General features: G+C 41.2%; 1 protein-coding gene across 8 annotated transcripts in view; it reads right to left on the bottom strand.

Moving 5' to 3' along the window:
- MAP7D3 (MAP7 domain containing 3) overlaps positions 1-22,161 on the bottom strand; it is a 43,809-nt gene extending 21,648 nt beyond the window's left edge. For 6 of the 8 annotated variants that reach the window (XM_005526159.3, XM_014255296.2, XM_014255300.2 and 3 more), the window contains exons 1-6: positions 22,042-22,161; positions 9,128-9,223; positions 8,252-8,332; positions 6,646-6,809; positions 3,805-3,919; positions 2,876-2,908 (exon numbers count right to left, since the gene is read on the bottom strand). In XM_005526159.3, the coding sequence (XP_005526216.3) occupies positions 2,876-2,908; positions 3,805-3,919; positions 6,646-6,809; positions 8,252-8,332; positions 9,128-9,223; positions 22,042-22,120 (568 nt within the window). In that variant the 5' untranslated portion in view covers positions 22,121-22,161. The remainder of the gene's footprint in view (positions 1-2,875; positions 2,909-3,804; positions 3,920-6,645; positions 6,810-8,251; positions 8,333-9,127; positions 9,224-22,041) is intronic. The other 2 variants (XM_014255301.2, XM_088062474.1) reach the window with 1 other exon arrangement.
- Between the last annotated feature and the right edge of the window lie 786 nt (positions 22,162-22,947).

The following is a 22,947-nucleotide window of genomic DNA, read 5'->3' as shown; positions in this document are numbered from 1 at the left end:
TTAAAGCTCCTTTCTCTAGGAAGAAAAAGCTTTAGAAGACAGGCAGGATATTCCTGAGCCAGTCAGTCTGGTTATGTAGCTACTTACGAAACATCATTTGAAAAAGTACCTCAAATATCTTCTTTGGGAGAAAGTCAGAAAACCTCCATCAAGGAGTTTGAAATGCAAGAAGCACACAGCCCATGTGATATCAACTTCTCTATTTTGCTGATGGAAGGGGGACAGCAAACTGCAGCAGAGCTGAAGAAAGCACGTCTGCCATACAGCAGGACTTGGAACTCAGCAAGGAGCTGGGAAAGCTTGAATCTTAAGAAAATCACTCAGAGTGAGGAGCTTTCAATCTTCACAGGGTTTCACTGAGAGAAGGTGCTGCAGCATTGCCTGAGGCTTGATAACATTAGGCTACATGAAATAAGATTATCTTATTTCAGTCTCTCACTTCCTTCCAAGGAACAAGGAAGCACTTTATTTAGCAAGAAGAGACTCTGGCAGCCCCATTTCTATCCCAAATGCACATCTCCAGTCCTGATACACCTGAACCTCAAGTTCTGCTCAGCAGGCACCACTAAAACACCCCCTTTACCAGGACTGTCATCAAGGATGCTTTATTGCACAGCCTGGCCATTTCTCTTGGCACAGCCACACCCTGCCTGCTTCATCTTAGCACTGACAGCAATGCCATTAATGTAACACTTGACTCTGGGGCTTTCATCCATTTTTACCATTTCACCATCAGCAGGATCCCTGCTGTGGTCTCATGAATCACACTCAACATCCCACAGAACCACCGAAATGGCTGGGGAAACGTTCCATTACATGGATTTCACTTTCCAGAACATACCATCACCCAAAACTTCTGCTCTGCCACTCAATGTTCTTAAATATTACTGCTGACACACCCAGTTCATGGAAGACATATCTAATTCAGCATTTTTTTGCACAGCACTACAACAGACATGAACACTTTTTGTCCTAAAATAATTAAAGAATATTTTAAATCAGTTCCCCAAATGGTTCTCATTTTAAGAAACATAGCTTTAATCCCATATCTGCCACAGAATTTGATAGTGGAAATATAATATTGCATTTAAATTTGCTCCAGGCATGCAGCTAGAGAAGGTGCACTATTCAGCCACAATGATATAATGGAGTAGAACTCATATGGTGTCATTTTTCAGAGTTAAAAAAAAAAGGTAATTGTTGTCTTTCCAGAAAATATGCAAATATAAAGCAAAATGGACCATATAAGGATTTTCTAGAAAGCCAGTTGGACTTTAGTATCCCATAGGGCTTAGGTAGATTTTTAACAATAAATAATGAGCTCTCAAAGTTAAAAAAAACTACCCTGAAATAGGAATAAATATGAGAAATGTAAAGCCAGTCATGGTTCCACATTATCCAACCCACACATCATAGCTTAACGTTTGAAACAATAACATAAAACCAAACACAATTTTAAAACAATGTGGGTGCACCGGGGTTTGACCAGGACATTGCATAACCTGTTTATCTCCATAGCAATTTCTTTTCTAGATTTGTGCCAAGTTATCCAAATTGATCTACTGTTGCTGAACTATCTGCATAGTTACTTTAATGATGCATAAATCACAGTTTAAGCACCTATTATTATATCAGGAGCATTTGTGTTGGAAGACTTTTTATCTTAAATGTGCTTCAGCAGCACTGAAGATTTTCCTCCACAACAGAAAGGACAGACAAGGCTCATTTCCTCATATAAATCAAAAGAGAGCAAAAACCATTATTTTGTGTTTGTTTAGAATAAAACCCAGTGCTTTCTTAAACATGTAAGGCAAACGTGATTTCCCAGTTTCAAGGTTAGATAATATTTGGTAATGTGAGATACAGTAAATGGATTTATATTTGTATCCAAGGAACACATGTAAAGCAGATAAACCAACCCAGACAAACTGGCTGATTTTGGAGAAAATTAGGGGCTCATGATGTGCAGGGTAAGGGAAAAGTTAACTAAAATACACATGCTTCTGCTGTGCTGCCAGAGTAGTTAAATCACAGTCAGACCTTCACTGCATTTTCAAGCCTCACTTGTCTGTGTCACAGACAGCTGCACTGCATTAGTAACGTTGTGGGCACGCACAGACTGTGAGGATTCAGATTCTGCTGGGTCTCAGCTGAGAGTTTTCATCTCAATCTAGCTATAAGAAATAATTTTGCTTATTAAACATATGTATCAGTGATCCAAAGCATTTCTATGAATGGCTCAGTCTGTGCGTTGGGAAGTGCTGGAAATCCAATGAAAACACATTCATGTATAGAATTACCTTTAAATAATTGGGACAGCTCTGATTTTGTAAAACCCTTCATGGAAACAGTATTGAACTGAGCAAGAGACCCATTCCCTTTGACAAAGTTTCACCAAAATATCATTTGATTTTGCAAATGTTACTTCAACTGCTGGTAAACCAAAGCAAGAAGGAAACAAACCAAGCCCTACCACGTACTTTTTGCAAATTAGGAAGCAATGAAATGGTTTGAAATTGCCCTTAAACCCTCCAAATCTTAGACCACTGAACAAATTTATATTCAAATACTTGCCAGTAGGAAATTCTCTTCTCCCTGTACTGTATTCAAGCCTCTTTAAAAACCCAAATGCACATAGCCTTTCCCTGAAAATTCCCTCAGGATGCCATGACTTAAGCTGTAGTTGAATTAGCTGGGAAGGATAGCCAAAATGAGGGGGGCTGCTTTCTACTTCGGGATCACATTTGTTGCACAGCTGGCCAAGATCCAGGAAAAGATCTATAAGATGGTTTTCCTAAGTGTGAGAAGAACTCAAGCTTAAAAGGTTAGTAGTGAGTGTAAAACAACAGCAGAAGAAAATTTTAGAAATCAATACCACCAGTTCCACCTTCATCTGTGCTCTGTTGTTCTGAAGAAGAAGAAAGTTTGTAAGCTAAGTCATGAGGTCAAATAACAAAAAAATGCAAGTTAACCCAAAAATGGGGATGCTGCATATCATAATGACAACTAATATCAAAGCACTTTCAAACATGCTACATACACACACTCAAGCTGACAGAAAACGACAGTACCACACTCAGTATAATTCCACCAATACAGAAGATAGGCTGAATTGAAGCATTTTTTGATTTATTCTGTTCCTGGCCAGTAACTCATGTTACTTTTTGGTGGTCAGGTAGTGCATGAAAAGATTCCTTCCACTGCAATCTTTATTTGCTGGTCTGATTTCAGAATGTTTACAAGCAGAAACAATTAACTGTGACACAGGAAATTATCTGAGTTCAAATTAAAGACTGCTAAAATCCAGAACAGAATCCATGTTCCATGGAGTCTGGTCTATCCACTGCATCTCCTTACCCACTTCTGGGTATTCAAATAATCAGTCAGCATTCTGTAACTCCATGGGTGTGTTTAAAATATTTTAGATGTGATATTAGAGTACAACTGGGTATTTTTGGTTTTATCACCAGTCTTAGCACTCCATTACACGAACTGCATTTGAAGGACTCTGAATTATCTTAAAGATCGTAATTCCCCTTATCTGATGTTTGAGGGCTGGCAGTGCTGTCACGTGTTGTATTTCCCATGGAGCTTCTCTCTGGCTCTTCCCAAGATCAAAAATAGCTCTGAGCAGCATTTCAGGGCAAGTACAGATATGACACTTTCCCATGAGCTACCCAGGGATCCTGCTTTAAGATCCAAGATAGGAAAGGATCCCCAGGTTCCTATGAATAGTGCTACATCTGCCAGTATTCACACAGAATATTCTGTGATTTTAGTCCTGCTAAAAACAGTGTTGCTTACCTGCTTTGCCTTCTGAGTCTGGAGTTACAGACCCCCCCCATGACCATCTCTTCTGTCGTGTTTCCAGCCGCTGATTCCGTTCCAAGGTGCGATGCAGAACTGCTTCATAGCGCTCCTACCAGACAACATCTCCATGAAGCTTGTAACAGTTAACCACAGCCACACCAGAAAGCAAAATATAGACCCCCCCCCTCCCCAGTATGATTTATAATCTGTTTTACCGGGCTTTTGTTACAAAAATTATCATGCAAAGAATATTGAAGGCAATCAATGGCTTCAAAACACTGCAAACATGATTAGGTCAAGCTAAAGCACAGATAATCTATTCTACTCTTTACTTAAAATAGCCACCAAACAGATTTCCTATTCAGTAAACAGCACTACTTCTTTTCTAAATAGGGATGGATCCCAAACTGAGCAAAAGTAATTGATTACCCTTGAAACTATTTATATGTGAAGTTATTTCTAAAAGGTGATAAAAATTTTCCATTATAAAATACCAAGAATAAAGTTATCTGTGTTTTCAAAGAACTATAAAAACAATGACCCAGGTATTAATGGACACTGACATTATGAGAGATGCGATGAAACCAGGAACACCAAGACATTAAGGCAAAACTGCAAAAGAAGAAAAATCAACTTCAGGCCTCAGCAACCACTGCTGACAGGACAAAGGGGGCTGAAAGAAGCTTTTGCTGCTGTCTCCAGAACTAGTAACTGCCAGCAGGGGAGCTTTAGCTCTTGTGCATAAAGATGAACCGTAACCACGCTAGACTCTCTTGCCAGCCAGGTTTCCACACGTGTCAACAACACATTTCTCTTCTGGAATAGTTATATCCCAAGTGATCTTTTGAAGCAGTATTTGCTGCAGATACACTGCAGTAAGATGTCAAGGGAACTCATTATACAGCCATTTGTCCCACTTGGGAACACAAGACTTTCACCTTCTTTCAACACCAATTATTATTTCACAATACAAAATAAAAAAGTTGCCGTGATAAACACACAACGTAAACCTGGAAGGAAGGGAGGATTCTGCTCACTGACAAAAGATAAAACTTAAAGTTTTTGTTTGAAATAAAAGCTTAGCTTCCCCTCTGTTAGAGAAACCTGAACTAGTTTACCTAAGGTGCCAAAGTACCCAGACATTATGTAATCTGTAGATTGTATTTCCATGGAGGTATCTGCAGTGCAGTAATTCTTCAGTCAGAGTTAAAGACATAGGTTTCACTTTATCACTCATACAAATGAGCTCAAGGTCACAGTACAGTGAGCTCCAGAAATGTACAGAATAACTGAGGAGCTGTGGGGAGACAGGGATCTGAATCCTCACCATGGCTTGTAGTCTTCAAGATTCTTAGAACCACTTCCTTTTCCACAGTATTTGCTACTGTGCTGCTGCTTCTACCTTATTAGATGTATAACTAAATAAGACTTGGCTGAATAAGTTAACAATAATGCTCGAGACTATATATTCCGATGCACTTCTATCTACCAAATTTACAGTTGTAGATGGTATCTTGCTGGTATCTTTTCCTCGTGTCAGAGTACCAAAGTCAAGATCTGTTTTCACTTTCTGATTGAAGGCAAGGTTTTACAGGTCAAATCCATACTGTCTTCCCACCTTTCAGATTCTGCATCTGTAATTCTCTATGTAGGTCATCTCCAGGGACTGAGTAAAAGACAAGGTTAACACCTCATTGCTAGTCCTTGTCTTCCTTGATTATTCGTCCTGGTGGCCACTTAAAACATATCTACCATCCCCAAAACTACATGACTAAATATAATAAATTTAAAGGTAACATCTTTTCGAAGCACAAAGGATGCTGTTTGCACAGGGTAGATGCTTGAAGAAATGACACTGCACTGGACTGCAGTCACAGACCACCCAAATACTTCTGTTCTCCAGCAATGTAAACCATTCCGTGAAGTTCAAACGGACTATCAATCTGATCATACCCAGGAGCTGATTACAGAAAACCAAACACCAGCGTAGAATACTGCCAGTCAAAAAGGGCAGCAAAGATGGATTGCTAGAACAGCATAACACTGAACTCCAAAGGAGCAGCTAGCCAGGCTTGCAGGCTCTTCACCAATGACCCACAGCAAGTTCTTACAACCAGCTTATGAAAGCACAGATGTGAGATGCTTCCACTGCTGACACCCTGGAAATTAATCCTTTCAGAACTTGCACATTTAATATGCACGAAAAGAGTGACTTGTCAAAAGGATGGGATAACTTCATGCATTTATTTCTGCTATCAGCTTCTATCCACTGAGTCCCAAATTCACACACTGCTCTGCCTGTCCATGTGCAGTCAGAGCAAAGGCCAATGAGAACAGTCACTACACAGTTCAAAGCAGCCAATGACAAACACACAGATAACATCACCACCTTTCATCATACAGGAATGAATTCTGATGAAGAAGAACTAAGAGAATGTGAGTCTCAGGCCACAGCAGAGCTCCAAGAAAGCAAGACACAGAATAAGAGAAGTAAGTCCAAGAGCTGTCACCCATGGTGATTTACAGACATACTCTACAAAGTGCTCTGAAGGCATCTGGAAATCTAAGAATATGGGGTGGGGTTTTTGCTCATGTGAAAAATAGCCAGAAGTCAAACAGCCACAGCTCGTGAAATGCCAAGTGCCTCAGCTGTAGCTAAAGCTCTGTGGAGAACGTGGACATACGCCTACATAGCCCACTATAGACATGGAAAGTACTTTTATGTTCTAACACATTCATCATTTCCCTAAGTCTCTCATTCACACCACTTCAGAGCACGGTAATGTAGGAAAACAATGTAGTTATTTTAAACTATAGAACTTTGATGAATGTTACCTTTTCCTCCTCTATTTTTTGTTTCCTTTTTTCTTCCACTGCTGCCCTCCGTTGTTCCTCTTTTTGCTTCATTTCTTTTAGCTTTCTCTGCCTTTCTTCTAACTGTTTTTCATACTGGAGTTTTGCTTTTCTCTCCTTTTCAAGGATTTGTGTCTCTTTGGCAGCTGTAAGAATATTTTTAATAAAAAACTAAAATCAAACTTAGCCATTCATTGATATCGCAATGCAACTTACAAGCAAGAGACTATCCAAGCAGAATTCTTACCACTTGAAATGGAAATGTACAGGAAGATGAGCTTGCAGAGGTGGATGACATCACAGATGTCAGACTCATCTTTAATTATGTCCCCAGGTTGGAAGTGGAATTCGAATTTTGCCTGCCACTAGGCCCTACTGTCTAGACAGGAATATCAGGATATGTATATTCCCTACATTAAGCATATACTTTTCTTATCAACATAATGATGATGTCTCTGAAAGGAAGCAGTAAATTAAAAATCAAAAAGTTGAATTTTCTGTGTTGTATCTTTATTTAATTTTTTAGAACAAAATATAGTAAATAGTAATCTTTAAGGCACTGAGTGACAAGATGGGAAGACCCTACAGTTCCTGCATCGGAGTTCAAAACAGTGATATCACTATTCTCTGCAGCCTTCACCAAGGAACAGCTGTGTGCAGTTCAACAGGAAGCCTCAGGTCCTGTGACACAAAGCTAGAATGCACAGGGTATTTTCCATGGCCAGACAGATAGAATGAAGCAGGAGAGCAGATAATGACACCAACAATAATGACAGATAATGACACCACAGGCAGCATCTACACACAGGGCCCCCAAAATATTTCTGAGTTTTATATGCATCATAATACTACCCTGTTCCCATATCAGGATGACACAATAATTCCTGTTGTTGGGGGTCTTTGCTTTTATGTTGAGAAACAAACATACAGCTCAGAGAGACATCTCTTCTCACAAGCTGGGAGCCCAAGACCCAGGGCCCACCGTGACCATTTCATCTCCTGCTACACACACATGCACTGATTCACATCACAAACAGCATAAAGCTGGGCAAGAGTTTTCTGCTGTTCTCTAGTCTCAGACTCCCTGCTAAGATAAAGTGTATATTGCTGACACTTCAATACAGGAGTAATTTCAGTGTGCTGGGTAACAAGGGAAGCAGTGTTCAAGGCAAACAAGCCATTCAAGTAGCTAAATCTTTTTTGGTTTTCTCTGAATCAGCACTCTCCAAATGTCAGTCTTCAGGCTTATAGGAAGGAGTTCTAAGCTAAAATTTTTCTTTTCCAAAGTGTTTTTGTTAAGGCTTTCAATAAGGAATTGGCTAAATTTGCTGGGTGGTCACTAGGAAATGGAAGGACAGAAGTGACATAGAGCTTCAACAAACTAAATCTCTCTACAGTGTTTTCCTCTCAAATCAAAAACTTCCTCATTCAGGTTCACAGATGGACACTGATGGAAGACCAAGAGCAGACCTTGTCTCTTGTCACCAGCAAGCTGACAAAAAGTGACAGAACAAGGAGTAAGAGGGACAGTAATTCGTTTAACAGAAACATTTTAGAAAATTTTATTTTAAGTGAAACATGAGAATACCATGTTGCTTTTCCCGCTCTTCTCTACGCTCCCTGGCCAGTCTTTGCCTTTCTTCTGTTCTTAGCATGGAACCATCTATCACTGTCAAAAAAAAATTGGAAGACACATAATTGTCAATGACTTTGAACATTCAAATTGAAACAAAAAGTCAAAAGTCTTTATTATCAAAAGGAGAATGAAACTTCCTAAGAGATGCACACACCCCCATATCACTGCACATTTTATATGGAGATTAAAGATACTATCTGAAAAATTCATAGAAAGCTGAACAGCCTCCTTTTCCCTCTTTCCAATCCCTCACAACTCTATTTTTAATAGGTGCAAGAGAAAGCACACATCATATTAAAGGCTCAATAGGTATAGTCAAAAGAAAGCCTAAGAAGTCAGACATGTGAGAATATACCCTATTCCAAATTCAGCTCTGATCCTCATTCTTGCACATATTAACTCCCATGAACAAGAATGACAGGAATTTAGGAAAATGTCATCTGGGAACAAATAGTTCACCTGTCATGACAAATTCAGAGCACTGTAGGACAGCTCATTTGCAGACTAAGCAGAACCAAGACTTAAGCAGTCTTTGCAGGTATAAAAACTTGAATTTCAGCAAGAAGTGAGCTGGTAACTTGCCCAGTTACCATCATTTATCTTTGTTGTCACACCCTACTTACAAGACAGGCAACTTCAGCTGGATTCTGAGCCAGTCAAAAGCAGAAATCTGTCATCAAACCCAGACCTACAAACCATCTACCAGATGCTCTGATGCTTCCTGAAGAAAGAGCACCAAACTTCTCTTTAAATATGTTTGTTTCAATCCCTACTAACTTTCCCTTGTGAGCCCAGCACTTCATTAAGAGCAATAACCTGTAATTATACCTGGTTTAGTTGCTGTCTTTATTGAGGTCTGGACTGCAAGAGGGCTAATGCCACTTTGGCTTCTTCTTTCTTCTGCTATGGCTTGGGCTGCAGCAACTGTGAGAAAAAAATCAATCCACATTAAGCAAAACTCTACAACTGACACCCATTAAATAAATATCTAAAATAAATACATAAAATTCTATTTGAGGTTGTTGATGTTTTTACTAAAAAACTAACTGGGGGCTGCTCAACTTGTAAGGAAAAACTTGTCAAATGAGACTTGAGAGCTGGCATAGCTTTTCACTGCAAAAACATTTACCAAACTTTATGTTTTAAGACTACAGAGTTTCAAAGATCAAACTTATTTATTAACTCTTCTAAGACAAACACCACAGTTTTGCAAAGTTATGTCTGACTTACAGTTAATAAAAACTCTTTGCTACCACATGAGCATTTGTGGGCTGGACACACATATGTAATAGTCCATTAGCACTGCTAGAATCATATTCTGTTGAGACCCAAGCAGGGAGAGGTCTGTGAAGACCTGTCATTACTTCATGACATGAAAGAGAAAGGGCTTTAGATGCATAAAATAAACCATTAAGGGATGCTTACAACATACTTCTGAAACTAGATCTTCAAAAATAAATTTTAATTATAAATTAGACTCCAAAACAGTAATTTGAGCATTTGTGCAAAGACCCATTCACCTTATCTGAGTTTCACCAAGGTGACTTCAGCAAAATGCAGGGCTACAACTCACATATCATCACATAGAAAGGAAATGCTACCAAATATTAATTTCACTGAATAACAAAACCCATTAACAAGTCAGGGAGACTAATTTATTGTATCACTTTCCCCAGATTTTCTTTGTTTTGGTATCAACCTTCACTTATCACCTGACAGGGTGTGAAGGTGAAGCATTGCAGGGAAAGCAGGCAGGGTAACCTGTAAGACAGCATTACCCCAGTGCCCTGCACAGCTCCAACAGCATCCTCACACGCTGCCACCTTGTTCTGACCTTGTGACAGACTCTGGGAGCTCAGCTGGGTTCCAGGGAAAAGCCCAACTTCAGGGGAAGCAAGGGAACAAACGAAACAACCACCCACACATGAGAAAGTTGAGGCCAGTTTCAAAAAGGCAAAATCCACAAAGAAAAGGCAAATCCACAAAAGGAACATGTAACGTGCTGTGATCTCAACCAGAACATGAAGGGCCAATAGTACAAACTGCTGTTATATTTTTAAAAAGAAGACTACAACTTTGCCAATGATCTGACTTCCCTTTAATAAGAGTAGTGCAGAATGCAAAAGAGGAAGGAAGAGTCTCCCTCTTCTCCATGCATTGCCATGACAACTAGTTGTGTCATGGTAATAACCCTCCCTAAGGCTGTGCCCAAGAACAATCGCCTCAAAGTATTTAATCCCATGTGATTTCAGTGATAAATGCTGATTACAATACTTATTCAGCAACTCTAAATTGTCACCCGCAGCTGTTGCCATGTCTTGAATTAATTTTTCACTGCAGCAGCAAACAAAAGTCTTCCTCAACCCCATCCTATACATCTCTGAGGCTCCTTTCACACAAGTCAGAGACCAGATATACTACAACAGGATGAGATTAGCAATTGGCAAAAAAAAACAGCTTAAAAAGGGCTCACTGTATTTTCACTATCTAGATCAGACAAGTCAGACAAAAATCCAATTTTTGTACATTGTTTCGTGTCACATGGGTGGGAATCCAGCCCAAAAAAACACCAAGTGGAGAACAACAGAATTATCTATTCTAACACAAACTGGAGTGAAAACAGTCAGAGGAAAAGCAGCCCACTGCAGGTGCTCTGAGAGCAGAAATGTACAGCCAGGGCATTCATATCCAATGACATCTTTGTACATCACAAAGACTGAAGGATCATTAAGCTTCTTCAAATACCATTTCAATTTCAGAAAAATACAGAAATACAGGTACATCTTTCCTCAAGAGAGGAGAAAGAAGTGCCCAGGCAGCTTGAGCCAACACAACCCGGGCAGGAAATTATCACAACAGAACAAATTCACTCTGCACCTGAACCAGCTTCAGTTAAGACCAACACTGGAATTTTGCCTCAGCTCTCAAGTTTAAATCCCCAAATTTCCATAACGAAGTTATAGTAAGAAGCAACCTGCAATCAAACAGGTACAATATTAATTTTATTTTACTTGCAGAAGTATTTTACTATTAGAAGTCTTGCTGAACAAACAAGCCGTAATGGATATGAGGGATTATGTATTTATTTACTCAATCAAAAATAAATATATAGTTGGAATAATGTTCATGATTAGAAGGCACGGATTTAAAAATGTGTCACATCTGCAAAGCAATTCGTTTATTTTAATTAATTAAGGTTGCAGAAGATTACTTGGGGTTCTATAAGACAGGGAAGTGGGTTACAGAAACAGTTCAGCTTGCAGAGGACACAGAGGTGAAACAACTCTAGAAATACCCAGCCACATGACTTTGCATATCAAGGTTTTTTGTATGTCACATAAAATATTTTATGTTCACTCCTTCAATGCTTCATTATTTGCACCGAAACAATGTGCTTACACATTTGAAAGTGGCAGATTTAAGGCACAAGGCATGCACCTTTGTGTCACATGGATGTGATCCATTTAACCAACAGAAAGCCAGAATCAAATGTGAACTGAGGATCTGAACAGAAGATTAATAAACAGGGAATGGACATTGCATTAGATACATCTCTAAGAAATGTGAGCTCAATTTCACCAAGTCCCTGGTCAACACACAGGTTCTATGGCCCTTGACAATTTCATAGTAAATTTACAATACAAATACAAATGGATTTTCTAAGTCCACATTTTACTGCAGTAAAAGAAAATGCATTGCATATTGTTGCGCTATGCAATCTTTAAAAAATACCTATCTTATTTTGCTTAAATATGATAAAAGAAACCTTAATAAATAATATAGTTAGATTTTTTGGCACAGAGACCTGTAATTTCTTTGCCTAGTTTTCCATAATGATTGTAGCAGTCTGCTATGGAGTGAAGCTTCATGGAAAACAATTTTCCACAAAATATATCTCTGTAAAATAAGCCTAATACTGCTGTAATGAATCAGGATACCCCAGAACAGGAAACCAGTTAACAACCATTTCACTAGAATCTGTGTCACATGTTGCATTATTGGGGGGGGGTGCCTTCATGGACATATTCAGCAAACTCCCTGGAGAAGAAAAATTCTTTTAGAGTCAAATTAAATCTCATTTCTATTCTGAGTGTGCCCTCCCACAGTAGTCTTTCACAACAATACTTTGTGATCAGCATAATGTGCATGTTTATTTTACAGTAGTCTATCTTTAAGTGCTCCAGGTAAAATTAGTAAAAGTATAAGCTATGCATCAGGCCAATAATAATATCTGCATTAACGCATAATAAAATAGAGCTATTTGAGCCGTGAAACGATTAGGTAATTTGGGAAGCGGTTTTCCTTCTGCGCCCTCATCACCATTTAGCACCCCAGGTCTGGCCAAGCAAATCAGAGATAAACCAAATGCACAGAAGCACCAGGAGGTGACATTCTATATAAATCCAACTCTCCCAATTTCACTTCCAGCTCACGATCCACCGACAGTGCAGGTGCTGAGGAGCCTCCCTCACATTGAGCATGACAGTACTTCCCTTCCCTGATCAGGTTTCCAATATGCCCTAAAGAGACCGGTGCTAAAAATAACCTTGATTTCTATTTCAACCCCTGCACATGGCTAATACCCTTGGCCCCTGCCAAGACTGGCAAAGAACCCAATGCTGTTCTTAGTAAACCTCATTAGGGACTGAAGTGACTCTGTCCCTCTACCCAGCGAGGTTCAGCTTCCATCCCGTCTCCTCCCCAGGGTCTGTGACCCGGCCGGGCGCTGCCTCTCTCGCTCTTCCCTTCCCTTTGCAGAACTACAGAGAAGAGCAGAATGTGCTGACTTTCACAGCAATCCTTCTGCTTCTTATGATTTAATGACTCGTTATGCAAAGCAAACAAAAAAATCCCAGACTAAGCCTCTGAAACAGAGGGTGTTAGGAGGGCTTCTGAATGTTAAGCATTGTTATGATTCTAAGTGTTTCCATAAAAGTTTAAAGTGGCAACAAGAAGCCAATATGCAATCCATGAATCTAAAGTGAACTTTCCAGCAAAATATCTCTGATTTTATCACAAACTGACAAACCTGCAAGACACCATTTTTGTCTTGCTCCACTACAGGGAGCTACTGTTTGCCAGTGAGTGTTCAGATCCTTTTAATAAGTTTTGTACATACTTTCAGGAAAGATGAGGAAAGTCAGCATTCAAGTTTGAGATTTCCATGCACCACCTTTTAAGCTGATTTCCACTCATTAATTAACATAGGTTAAAACAAACAGGTGCAAGATTGTATGTTTGAAGATTTAAGAAAAATTAGGTATTGGGATTCATACCACTGCTTATTCAGATGATACCAGTGGAAAGATGCACCTTCATACAAACAAGCGGACAACATAGAAAGTTTCTAATGATGAAGAGAGCCCTGTCTCTGTGCATTCCTCTGTTCCCTGTTTTTCCCTTTTCTGTCTTTCCCTGTTGATCCTCACATCCTATCTCTGGGCTGCAAGGACTGGCAGGCTCCACAACGTGGTGGAGCAAACACGTGAGCTTCCCGGTAGGCACCTTCTGACAGACCAGCTGGAAGGCAGATGGTTCTCCTGTTTTGTCTGGGCAGCCACCAGATGGGGAAGCACACAGATCTCCAGAAAGCAGTGCATGCTCTCAGCTTCAGCAGGCTACAAGAGCTTCCTGTTGTCTTATCCCTACCCCAGACTCTATTTGCAGACTTTGTCCTAATTTATTCCCTACATGGGATACCTATTTTACTACCTTGACGTGCTTTCCTCCCTTTAAGACCACTTCTGCAGCTAATTCTGTACAATAATCTGGTTTTGCTCCCGAAGTTCAAGGTAGTTCAGGATGATTTCTTCAGTTCATCACAAGTTTTGATCCCACTGGAAAACCCAACACAAGCATTCCTTTGCAACACATGTATTAACAACTCCATGAGTAACTTTTTAAGACGTATCTGTGAGAACTTAAGTTTTTACTTACCTTTAAACATCCACATTCAGATTAAGACCTAGAAATATTTTTTTAAAAAATCACATAATTATCAAAATTACTTATTTCTTATAAGGAAACCTGAAAAGATACAGCTGAAGTAATCTCAAAGACATATTATGATACTCATTCAGCCTAAGGCATGACTAGAAAGGCACCAGGAAGGTTGTTAGTTGATTTTTGCACTGATCTCTGTACACTTTGCCCTAGGGGAAGCACACAATCTAAACCAAACATGACTGTAACACAAGCACAGACCAAGGTATTGAAATCTGTCCTTAATAGAATTGGCAGCCATCTCCAGAAACTTTCTACAGTCAGAGATGCTACACCATTGCTCAACAGCCACATCAGACAAGTACCACCCTTCAGTTGTCTGAACACAACTGAAAATACACCTGTGGAGTCTCACACAATATTCTCTCAACCTCACTTACACTGCTCAGCCACGAGCTATGCCTCTTGCTACTTAATGGAAAAAGCAACTGCCAGCACAATGCTCAGAAAAGACAAAGACATGTCACAACTCTTACAGAAGCCATCACAAGGTTAGTAAGAAGCTCTGTCTGTACTGTGCACACAGGGCTGACAAGCTAAATCTATCCCCTTCTCTGGAAAAGACACCTGGCTTCCACAATTTGGGGTTCTTTATTAGTGAGGTATATTATTATTCATCTCTTGAAAGAAATTGAGTGGAATGATAGCAAAAACTCTACTCTTACAAAGACCCTTGTGAACCTTCTCAAGTTTAGCAGAAATATTTACCTGTTTCTGCATACTGGAAATTCCAAAGTGTCCTAAAACACAGGACTAAAATGAAAGCAGTCTATGCAATTAATATGCCCTTACATAATTTCAAGTGGATTAATTGTGAAATTTCCTAGTTATGTGATATAAATGCTTATATATAGGTGTATACAGATTTAATACTCCCAACTGGACAGGATTAGACATAGGTTTAACAGCTACAGAAAGACCCAAAAAGTAAAATGGTGGAATTTTAAACAGAGTGGAATATTATTAGTAACCAGTCTGCTGTACAAATTTTCTCTATTTAATAGCACTGTGCAGTGCCTCAGGAGTTTGTATGTTGTCCCTCAATGCTGGACTGGCTTCACAGATGCCAGAGCAGCCCCACTTTAACCTCCTTTGCACAGCTCAGTTCCCACTGGAATTCTAGCTCAAGCATTGGCAAAAGCTACAGGCAGAAATCAGCTCTTTGCTTTACTCCTCCAACTCCAGAGGCTGCCTAACACTGACTCCTCTTCACATTCCTGCTCAGCCATGGCAAAAAGTAACTTTAAGACAAACTCTTGCTCTGTTCTCTTATTTCACATCTGTTTTTTTCATTGTATTGTTTCTTTCTCTTACAGTGCACTATCCATAACACTGGCAATAGCTAACTTCTCTCCAACACTTCCCTCTTTCCTGAACAGTCTGGGGTTTTTTTGCTTGCTAGAAGCATGGCCTTGAAAACGCTTTTGTCCTCTTGTTTGCAGGCTGTGGCTATTGTTTAATTCACCCAGCCCAAACAATGCCAGCCCAGACCACAGCCTAGCACTGTGAGTCACAACGGACTCTTCAAACCCTGTGAAAACACCATTTTGAGCCTTCTTTTGGTGGAAAGATAGCAGCTCCTTTACAAGAAAGCAGTGAAAACTACTGCTTTTGCCTTTTACACTTGATGAATTTCTCATGGAAAATTTAGAGCTCATTCAAACACTGCCTGTTTCAGAGCAAGAGAGACTGGTATCGGCATTTACGCCCAAGAGGCCAGTCTCAAATCCAATCACTCAATAGAGAAAAGTGCTGCAGGACACTGACAGGTCCACAGAGTGTTTAATGCAGCAAACCCTCTGTCTAAAGCAGAACAGGGGGTGCAAAATGTAAAAGGAAATAAACTCCAGATTTTCTTAAAGCTGTACAGTTCACCCAGCTAATTATAAAATGAAGGCTCTGGGACACTCCACTACGTGCAATGTAAGACTGCAGCAAAGTAACCATGAATCAGTCCCTGCTCCAAAGAACTTGAAGGATAAGTGAAAAGTGGCAAAAGGGTGTAAAAAAAGCAAGCAGGAAAAAAGAGCTAAAGAGACAAATAAAGAGACTATATTTTTTTTCTGAATTCCTTGCCCAGTGGCAGAAAGTTTTTTAAAGAAATCTGAAATTCTCTAAGGTGACACTCACTGATCTGGTCTGGAGATGACTGTCCTTGGTTTTAATGTCCAGAACACAGTATACATATTATTAATCACTTCTATGCTGCAAAAACGTTCCTCTAAGAACTTCTCTTGGCAAAACTAAACAGAGGACAAGGTTTGAAATTAATCAATTAATAAATTATATTATGTTCTTTAAGTATAAAGATCCTTACAGTGTTTCTATATTCTTGCAGCCAAGCTCTGTTGGGCTTGGGAGAAGAATTTTAACACCTGGAAGCTTTGAAACACTTGCACAGAGAACAAGCCACTACAATATCTATGCTCCCTCCCAAGATTCAGGTCAGTGCATTTAAACAACAGAGAGTGTCTGTAAATTAAGAGTCAGTTAAGTACTCATAAAAGAGTATTTTAGAAGTTCCCTGTGAATTATGCAGGCAAAAAACATTATGAGAATAGAAAGATGTATTCTGAGCATGGCCAGTAGTAACTGTTTTCTTCAAAGGCAACATCAGCTGGGAATCCTTCACCTAGAAAGTGGAAGTTACAAACTGACAGGAATATAAAAATAATTTAGATGAAAACAAATGTCAAGCCACTAGGTTAGCCTTCCTTAAATGCAAAGGGTTGTGTCCCTTTATGCACAGGCATTATGCAGAACAGAGGAGGTTTCTTTCTCTTTCAAACAAAAACAATTCTGAGCAACATTTTTTCCTTCCATGAGCCCGGCACTCCAAAAAACACCAGCATCTAGAAAGGTTTTGATTATTGGACAGGCATATGCAAACACACTGAAAGCATATAATCAATTAAGATTAACCTGGTTGTAAGCTGCGTAATTGGAAGCTAAATGGCACTAATTTATTTGTGGCAGACAAGAAATTTGCAGTCCCAGCTGGATTTTAAAGTACCACAAGTAATCCGATAAGTCATATTCATAGAAGACATTAAAATTGCATGCTCAGAATTTTATTTGTCAGGATGTCCTTTCACAAGAGGACTGCAAGCATCTCCAATTATTTAATCAAATTTGAAGACAACCAGGAGCTTTTGATACCCCTATTATTATGACTAACCTAGATTATTTATTGCATTTATCTTATAGTAACCCAGAGTAACCCTTCTTTACTCTCTTATCATCTTTAAGAACTGAAAATTAATAATAGCGTATCAGTCCTCTAAATATTTCTGTTTTCTTTTTGAAAAACACAACTGTATGAAGAAGTAGCAGTCCTTAATTCCAGTCACATTTTAAGACTAGGCACAGTTAGGGATAGTGGAAGGCACAGCATCTCTGGGCTCTCACCATTGGAGTTGATGACCCTTGCAAGTCATTATTTGCTAAATGGTTTCATCTGAATTGAAGCATGGAAGCCAAATTCATATTTTGCAATTTCAACACATGAAAAAAAATATGTAGAGAATGGAACATTCTACATAAGAAAATGAAAAAGATATGCTGTATATGCACATAGTTTGGGTGTTTTGTTTGCTTGCTTGCTTTTTTCTCCTTACAGCAAGGAGGATATCTCTCCCAAATGCATTTGGAGAAATCTCAAGAATTTAAAGTTTTAAATTCGAATAAAACCTTTTATAAATGACTTACAACTGGAAATAATCTTCAGAATGCTAAGCACCTAAATACATAGCGTTCATCTTTATGAATTAGCATGAAATTATCCCTACTCTGTACGACTGTATTTCCCTGAACAAGAAGAAAATGAAATTAGGGCTCATAGCTATACAATTACACTCAGTTCTCAGCCTGATTTGGGAATTTTCTCTCACTGCTGAGATCTACGTGAAATCAAATTTCTGTGCAGCTCTTTGCATTTATCACCTTGGTATGCTGCAAAGCAGTCTTACCACTTCCATGCAGGGAAAAAAAGATGAAGCACAAAAAGCCCTTAAAGCTTTCTCCAAAGTCCTGAGGAGTCTGACAAAACAAGAAATTGAAGCCAGCCCCAGGGATCATCAGCTGAATAACCCAGTCATGGGCTGCCTTTGCTCTGCAGATGGAACCTGTACCAGCAGTCACTCATTCAAACATCACCAAGTAGGACAACAACTGAATGCTCAAGATGCTTTTCATGTAGCACTCCCACGTTGTGAGAAACCTGGCAAAGGAATGGTTTCCTTGTCTTGCTGCTTCCCAGGCCAGATCTGAAGCCCACCTCTACTGACAACCACAGTGCAAATCCCAAAGGCTTTCAAGGATCCAAATTTGTAAGTAAATTCTTCCTCTCTTCCAGCAAGCAGCTCTGATGCACAGGGCAATTCATCAATTGTCAGACTGACAGATGCTTTTGGATCCCAAATAACTTCCTCTAGACAGCTCTGACCATCTTCTGTTGTGGGACCAAGACTGTACCCAAGAGTTCTCTAGTACTCCTACAGGTGTTGGTACATGGTTGTGTTCTTAAGTTATGTTTTATAACTGTTACCTAGAGACCAAGTAAATCTGTGCATGTCCCTGATTACTTGCTTGAGCAGTGATGGTACATGCTATCAGTTACCCATCCTTCCTTTCATGCCAATTCTGCGTACATGCACTTGGTAAAAAGCTGTTGCTAAGAACTGTGGGCAAGGTGGACAAAGCTGGACAGTGTCACTAAGGGAGAAAAAACTGATTACATGGAAAGGAGCTGTTGTTTTATTAGAAAACTTCCGACCAAACTGGGACCCGCAGGTCATGGAATTTATGCCTGCAGCTAGATTTGTTGAAAAAGTCACTTTATTTTTTTCCCCAAACCTGAGACAGGTTTCCCAAAAGATGATGCAGGTCTTGGAAAGGGAAATACATATGAACAGCACTTAAATACACTGTCAACAAGCGCGGGATTACCAAGCTCTGGTAAAAAAACCAAACCCAATGTTTTTTACCACCCATACTACAAAAGACAGGAGTATTCAGTATTCCAGTGAAAATCAAGACAATAAATGTAGGCTACAGCAGCTTAAATTACAGGTCTTTTTCCTCTGATTACTCACACCACTCAAGGAAAACCTCACTTACTGGATAAACCACAAGTACCCGACTATTCCCCTCTTCTCACATCTTAACAAGCTCAGCAGTACTTATGGCATTAGAATAGGATCAAAAATTCCTCTTCATCCCTGAGGGATGACAGCAGCAAGCATGGATAACAAAAATGGGGTAAGCAACTGCCACTTATACACTGCTGGTTCAGTGTACAAATCTAATTCATTTCTAATGTTAAGTGATGTTCAGAAACCTTAACTGCCTTCTGGTTGCACCTCAACTGCTTTCTAGTTGTGGTAGCAAATTCTGCTTTTTGACATCCACAGAAAGGAAATAAGATTGGACAAGTGTGTCAGGGCAGAAAATTATTACAAAGGAACTGCAGAACTGGCATGGCAGACATGAGTTGGCCTGCAGAATCTTAATTACAGATGATACTCAAAGAAGGAGAAACACCTTTTCCTCACCTCAATACCAGACTGATTTTAAGAGAATATTTTTCTTGCCAAATGTACCAAATTGATATGGAAGTTAGTTACAAGTGGCACTATGGGATTCTACATGTCTAAGGCCTAAAATTAACAAACACCAATCACCCATAGAGAAAAGCAGTATCAAGAGGCTGGTCACAGAGAGCAGAAGTGAACCCAGAAGAGTCCTTTAATACAGACCCACAAAGATACCTATGCAGAAGGTGACTATACAAACAGCATGAATACTAGTCTTAGCCAGGCTGCCAGAAAGAGCAGCCTGTGGTTTCTCAGCAAGATGCTCTTTATTTATTGTCTTTAAATGTGAGATTTCCCAGACAAACTGACAAACGGCTGAAGGCACACAACACTATTTATTTTGCATAGATGTTTGTTCTCCGGATTGATTAAGACAGTAAAGTACACAACTGCCCACAGAGCAGCACAAACTGGATCCAAGCATTCTAGTTAGCAGGTATTTTGGAACTGAGGAGTCCCCCCACGCAGCCAACTGAGCTCAGAGAAGCAAGAAGTTATATCTCTCCCCAAACACACCAAAGGGTAGCGTGGGACTGAATGTCAAGGTTCCTTCGGGTGTCTTTTTTTTCCTGCATCTTCTCCAAACAGCTGCGATATCAGACTTGGTTGCTGTTCACAAGTTCTCCAAAGAGCAGCAAATACTGTGGCAAATTATCCTGCAAATTCCACTGTCAACCACTGGATTGCAAGGATGATTTCTAAACATCATTTGCTCTCTCCAGGGAGTGCTACTGACTAGAAGTCAGGAGCAGAACTGCAGAGTAGCCTGTGAGCTCACAGACAGCATTGATTTACTGCACTTTAGCACTGAGTTTTATCTTTGAGCACATAACTGCTACAAATGCATTCTGTGTACACTGAAGTTCAGATTCTGGTTCAGTGACTTCTACCCCCTCGGGGAAAAAAATTCAAGGTCTAGCCTTTCCAGGATGTAGTGAGGGGGGTTGTTTCTGCAACACGATATGCATATTACAGCATGTGCATATGTGAAGGGAGACGGAGCTGCCTGGCCCAAGGAGCATTTCCTCTCTGATTTTGGGACTAAATCTAGGTCATGACAGCTATCAGCAGATATGGGTGCCCATCCTTAGAAAAGCTTAGCAGCCACCATGTAAGCACATCCAATATGCAAAATGAAATTCAGCAGCTCTAACAGGAAGATTAAAGTTCAAACACGTAGCCTGTGTAGGTGAGAAGTGCTATCTTTTGGCAGATCTTCATCCTTCTGGAGCACTAAATTGTCTTAATTTTGAAACAGAAACAAGAAGTAATTAACTAGTATTTTTGACACCCAACACACTGAAGAATGCCAAATGAGAGTTGTGCATTCAGGATCCTTTGCCAGCACTCTTCTTTATGTAATTACACAGCCACACTGAAAACAATCATGCAAGAGGCTCTCAGTAGTTTCTGCACCTAGTCCTAGTTAGTCAGCTTAGACCAAACCGCAAGCCTCTTTACTTATTTTTTTTGTGACTGGGATAAGAAAATATTTATCTTTTCTAATGGCTCACCCACAAAGCTCTTGCGTGGAGATGTACCATGAAACTATGCTGCAAACACATATCATGTATGCACAATACTCGGTCCAGAGTATATTATTAAGGACCTTAAGTATAAATAGGCACATAAACACAGCCAAAGATAAAACCAAAGCAGAGCTTCTTCAGCCCTTTTATAAGACCAGAAAAACAAAATAAAGTAAAAAATAAATAGGGCATTATTCAATCTTTGATTAAAAATCAGTGCCAGGGGCTCTCTCTGCCTTCTGTAACAGGGACCGAACACAAACCCTCTGAAAGCAAGAGCCCCCCCAAACACAGACAAGTTCGAGAACCGGTGAAAAACGGGCGGCTGGTGGAACGCCGCCTCCCCGCAGCCGCCTCCGCTGCTGCCCACGAGCTACGGGAGGTCCCGAGCCAGCAATCGCCACCCGGAGCTGCGGGAAAGCACGGACCGAGCGGGGCCGGGGCCGGGGCCGGGCAGCCCCGGCGGCCTCCACTCGCAGTGCCCCTTCCCCGCCCCGGGACGGGGCCGGACGTCCAGCGGGGCGGCGGGGGGGGGCAGCCGGCGCCAGCCGCGCCCTTGGGCCGCCGGACCCCCCCCCACGCACCCCCCGTGCTACCCCTCCCTGCCCGCTCTCACCCATCTGCTCCCGCAGCCCCTTCAAGGAGGAGGAGGAGGAGGAAGCGCAGGACGGGGGCGCCGCACCGCCCTCCGCCATCTTCAGCGCCGGGCCGCGGGAGTGCCGGGCGGGCCGCGGAGCGCGGGGCGCAGTGCGCAGGCTCCGCCCGCTCCCGCCCTGCCGGCACCGGGAGCGCTCCCGCGTCCATCCGGGGCGGCCGCGCCGGCCGCTGCCCTCGGGCTGCGCTGCCACAGGGACCGGGGTGCTGCAGCGGGTCCGGCCGGGGGCACCGAGCCTCCTGCAAGGACTGCGGAGCGAGTCTGAGGAGCAGCGGCTGAGGGAACCGGGGGGCTCGGGGGGACCTCATCACTCCCTGACAGGAGCGTGTAGTGAGGTGGGGCCGGTCTCGTCTCCCGTGTCTGCAGGGAGAGGGCTGCAGGAAACTGCCTCAGACTGCCACAGCAGTGATTCAGATTAGAAAAAAATAAATGTTCAGGTGGCCAGGTCTTGGAATAGGCTGCAGAGGGAGGCGGTGGAGTCACCGTCCCTGGAGGTGTTTAAGAGGTGTCTGGATCTGGCGCTGAGTGATGTGGTTTGGGATCGTGGAATTGTCAAGGCTGGAAGAGACCTTCAAGATCACGTCCAGCCCTCCACTCAGCGCTGGCACTGCAGTCACTAAACCACATCACCCAGTGCCAGATCCAGAAACCTCTTAAATATGCCTTTGGTTTAGGGCTTGAATATTTTGAATATTCTATGAACATCTGCCAAAGGCGCCATTAGAATTGGCCTCCCCACAGGAGCCATCGTGGTCTCCAATGGCCGGTGCTGAGGGCCTGGCACCGCTGGCCGGCTCCAAACTGGGTGGACATAGGACAGCTCCCCAGATATCTCATAGGCCAGGGGTAACTTGTGTCCCCACAACT

The sequence above is a fragment of the Pseudopodoces humilis genome, chromosome 15 (assembly GCF_049639895.1).
Source record: "Pseudopodoces humilis isolate 2021_Gansu_Grassland_sample_001 chromosome 15, ASM4963989v1, whole genome shotgun sequence".
Lineage (NCBI taxonomy): Eukaryota > Metazoa > Chordata > Aves > Passeriformes > Paridae > Pseudopodoces > Pseudopodoces humilis.
The sequence above is the reverse complement of the archived record's forward strand: the minus strand, read 5'-3'. Positions and strand labels throughout refer to the sequence as shown.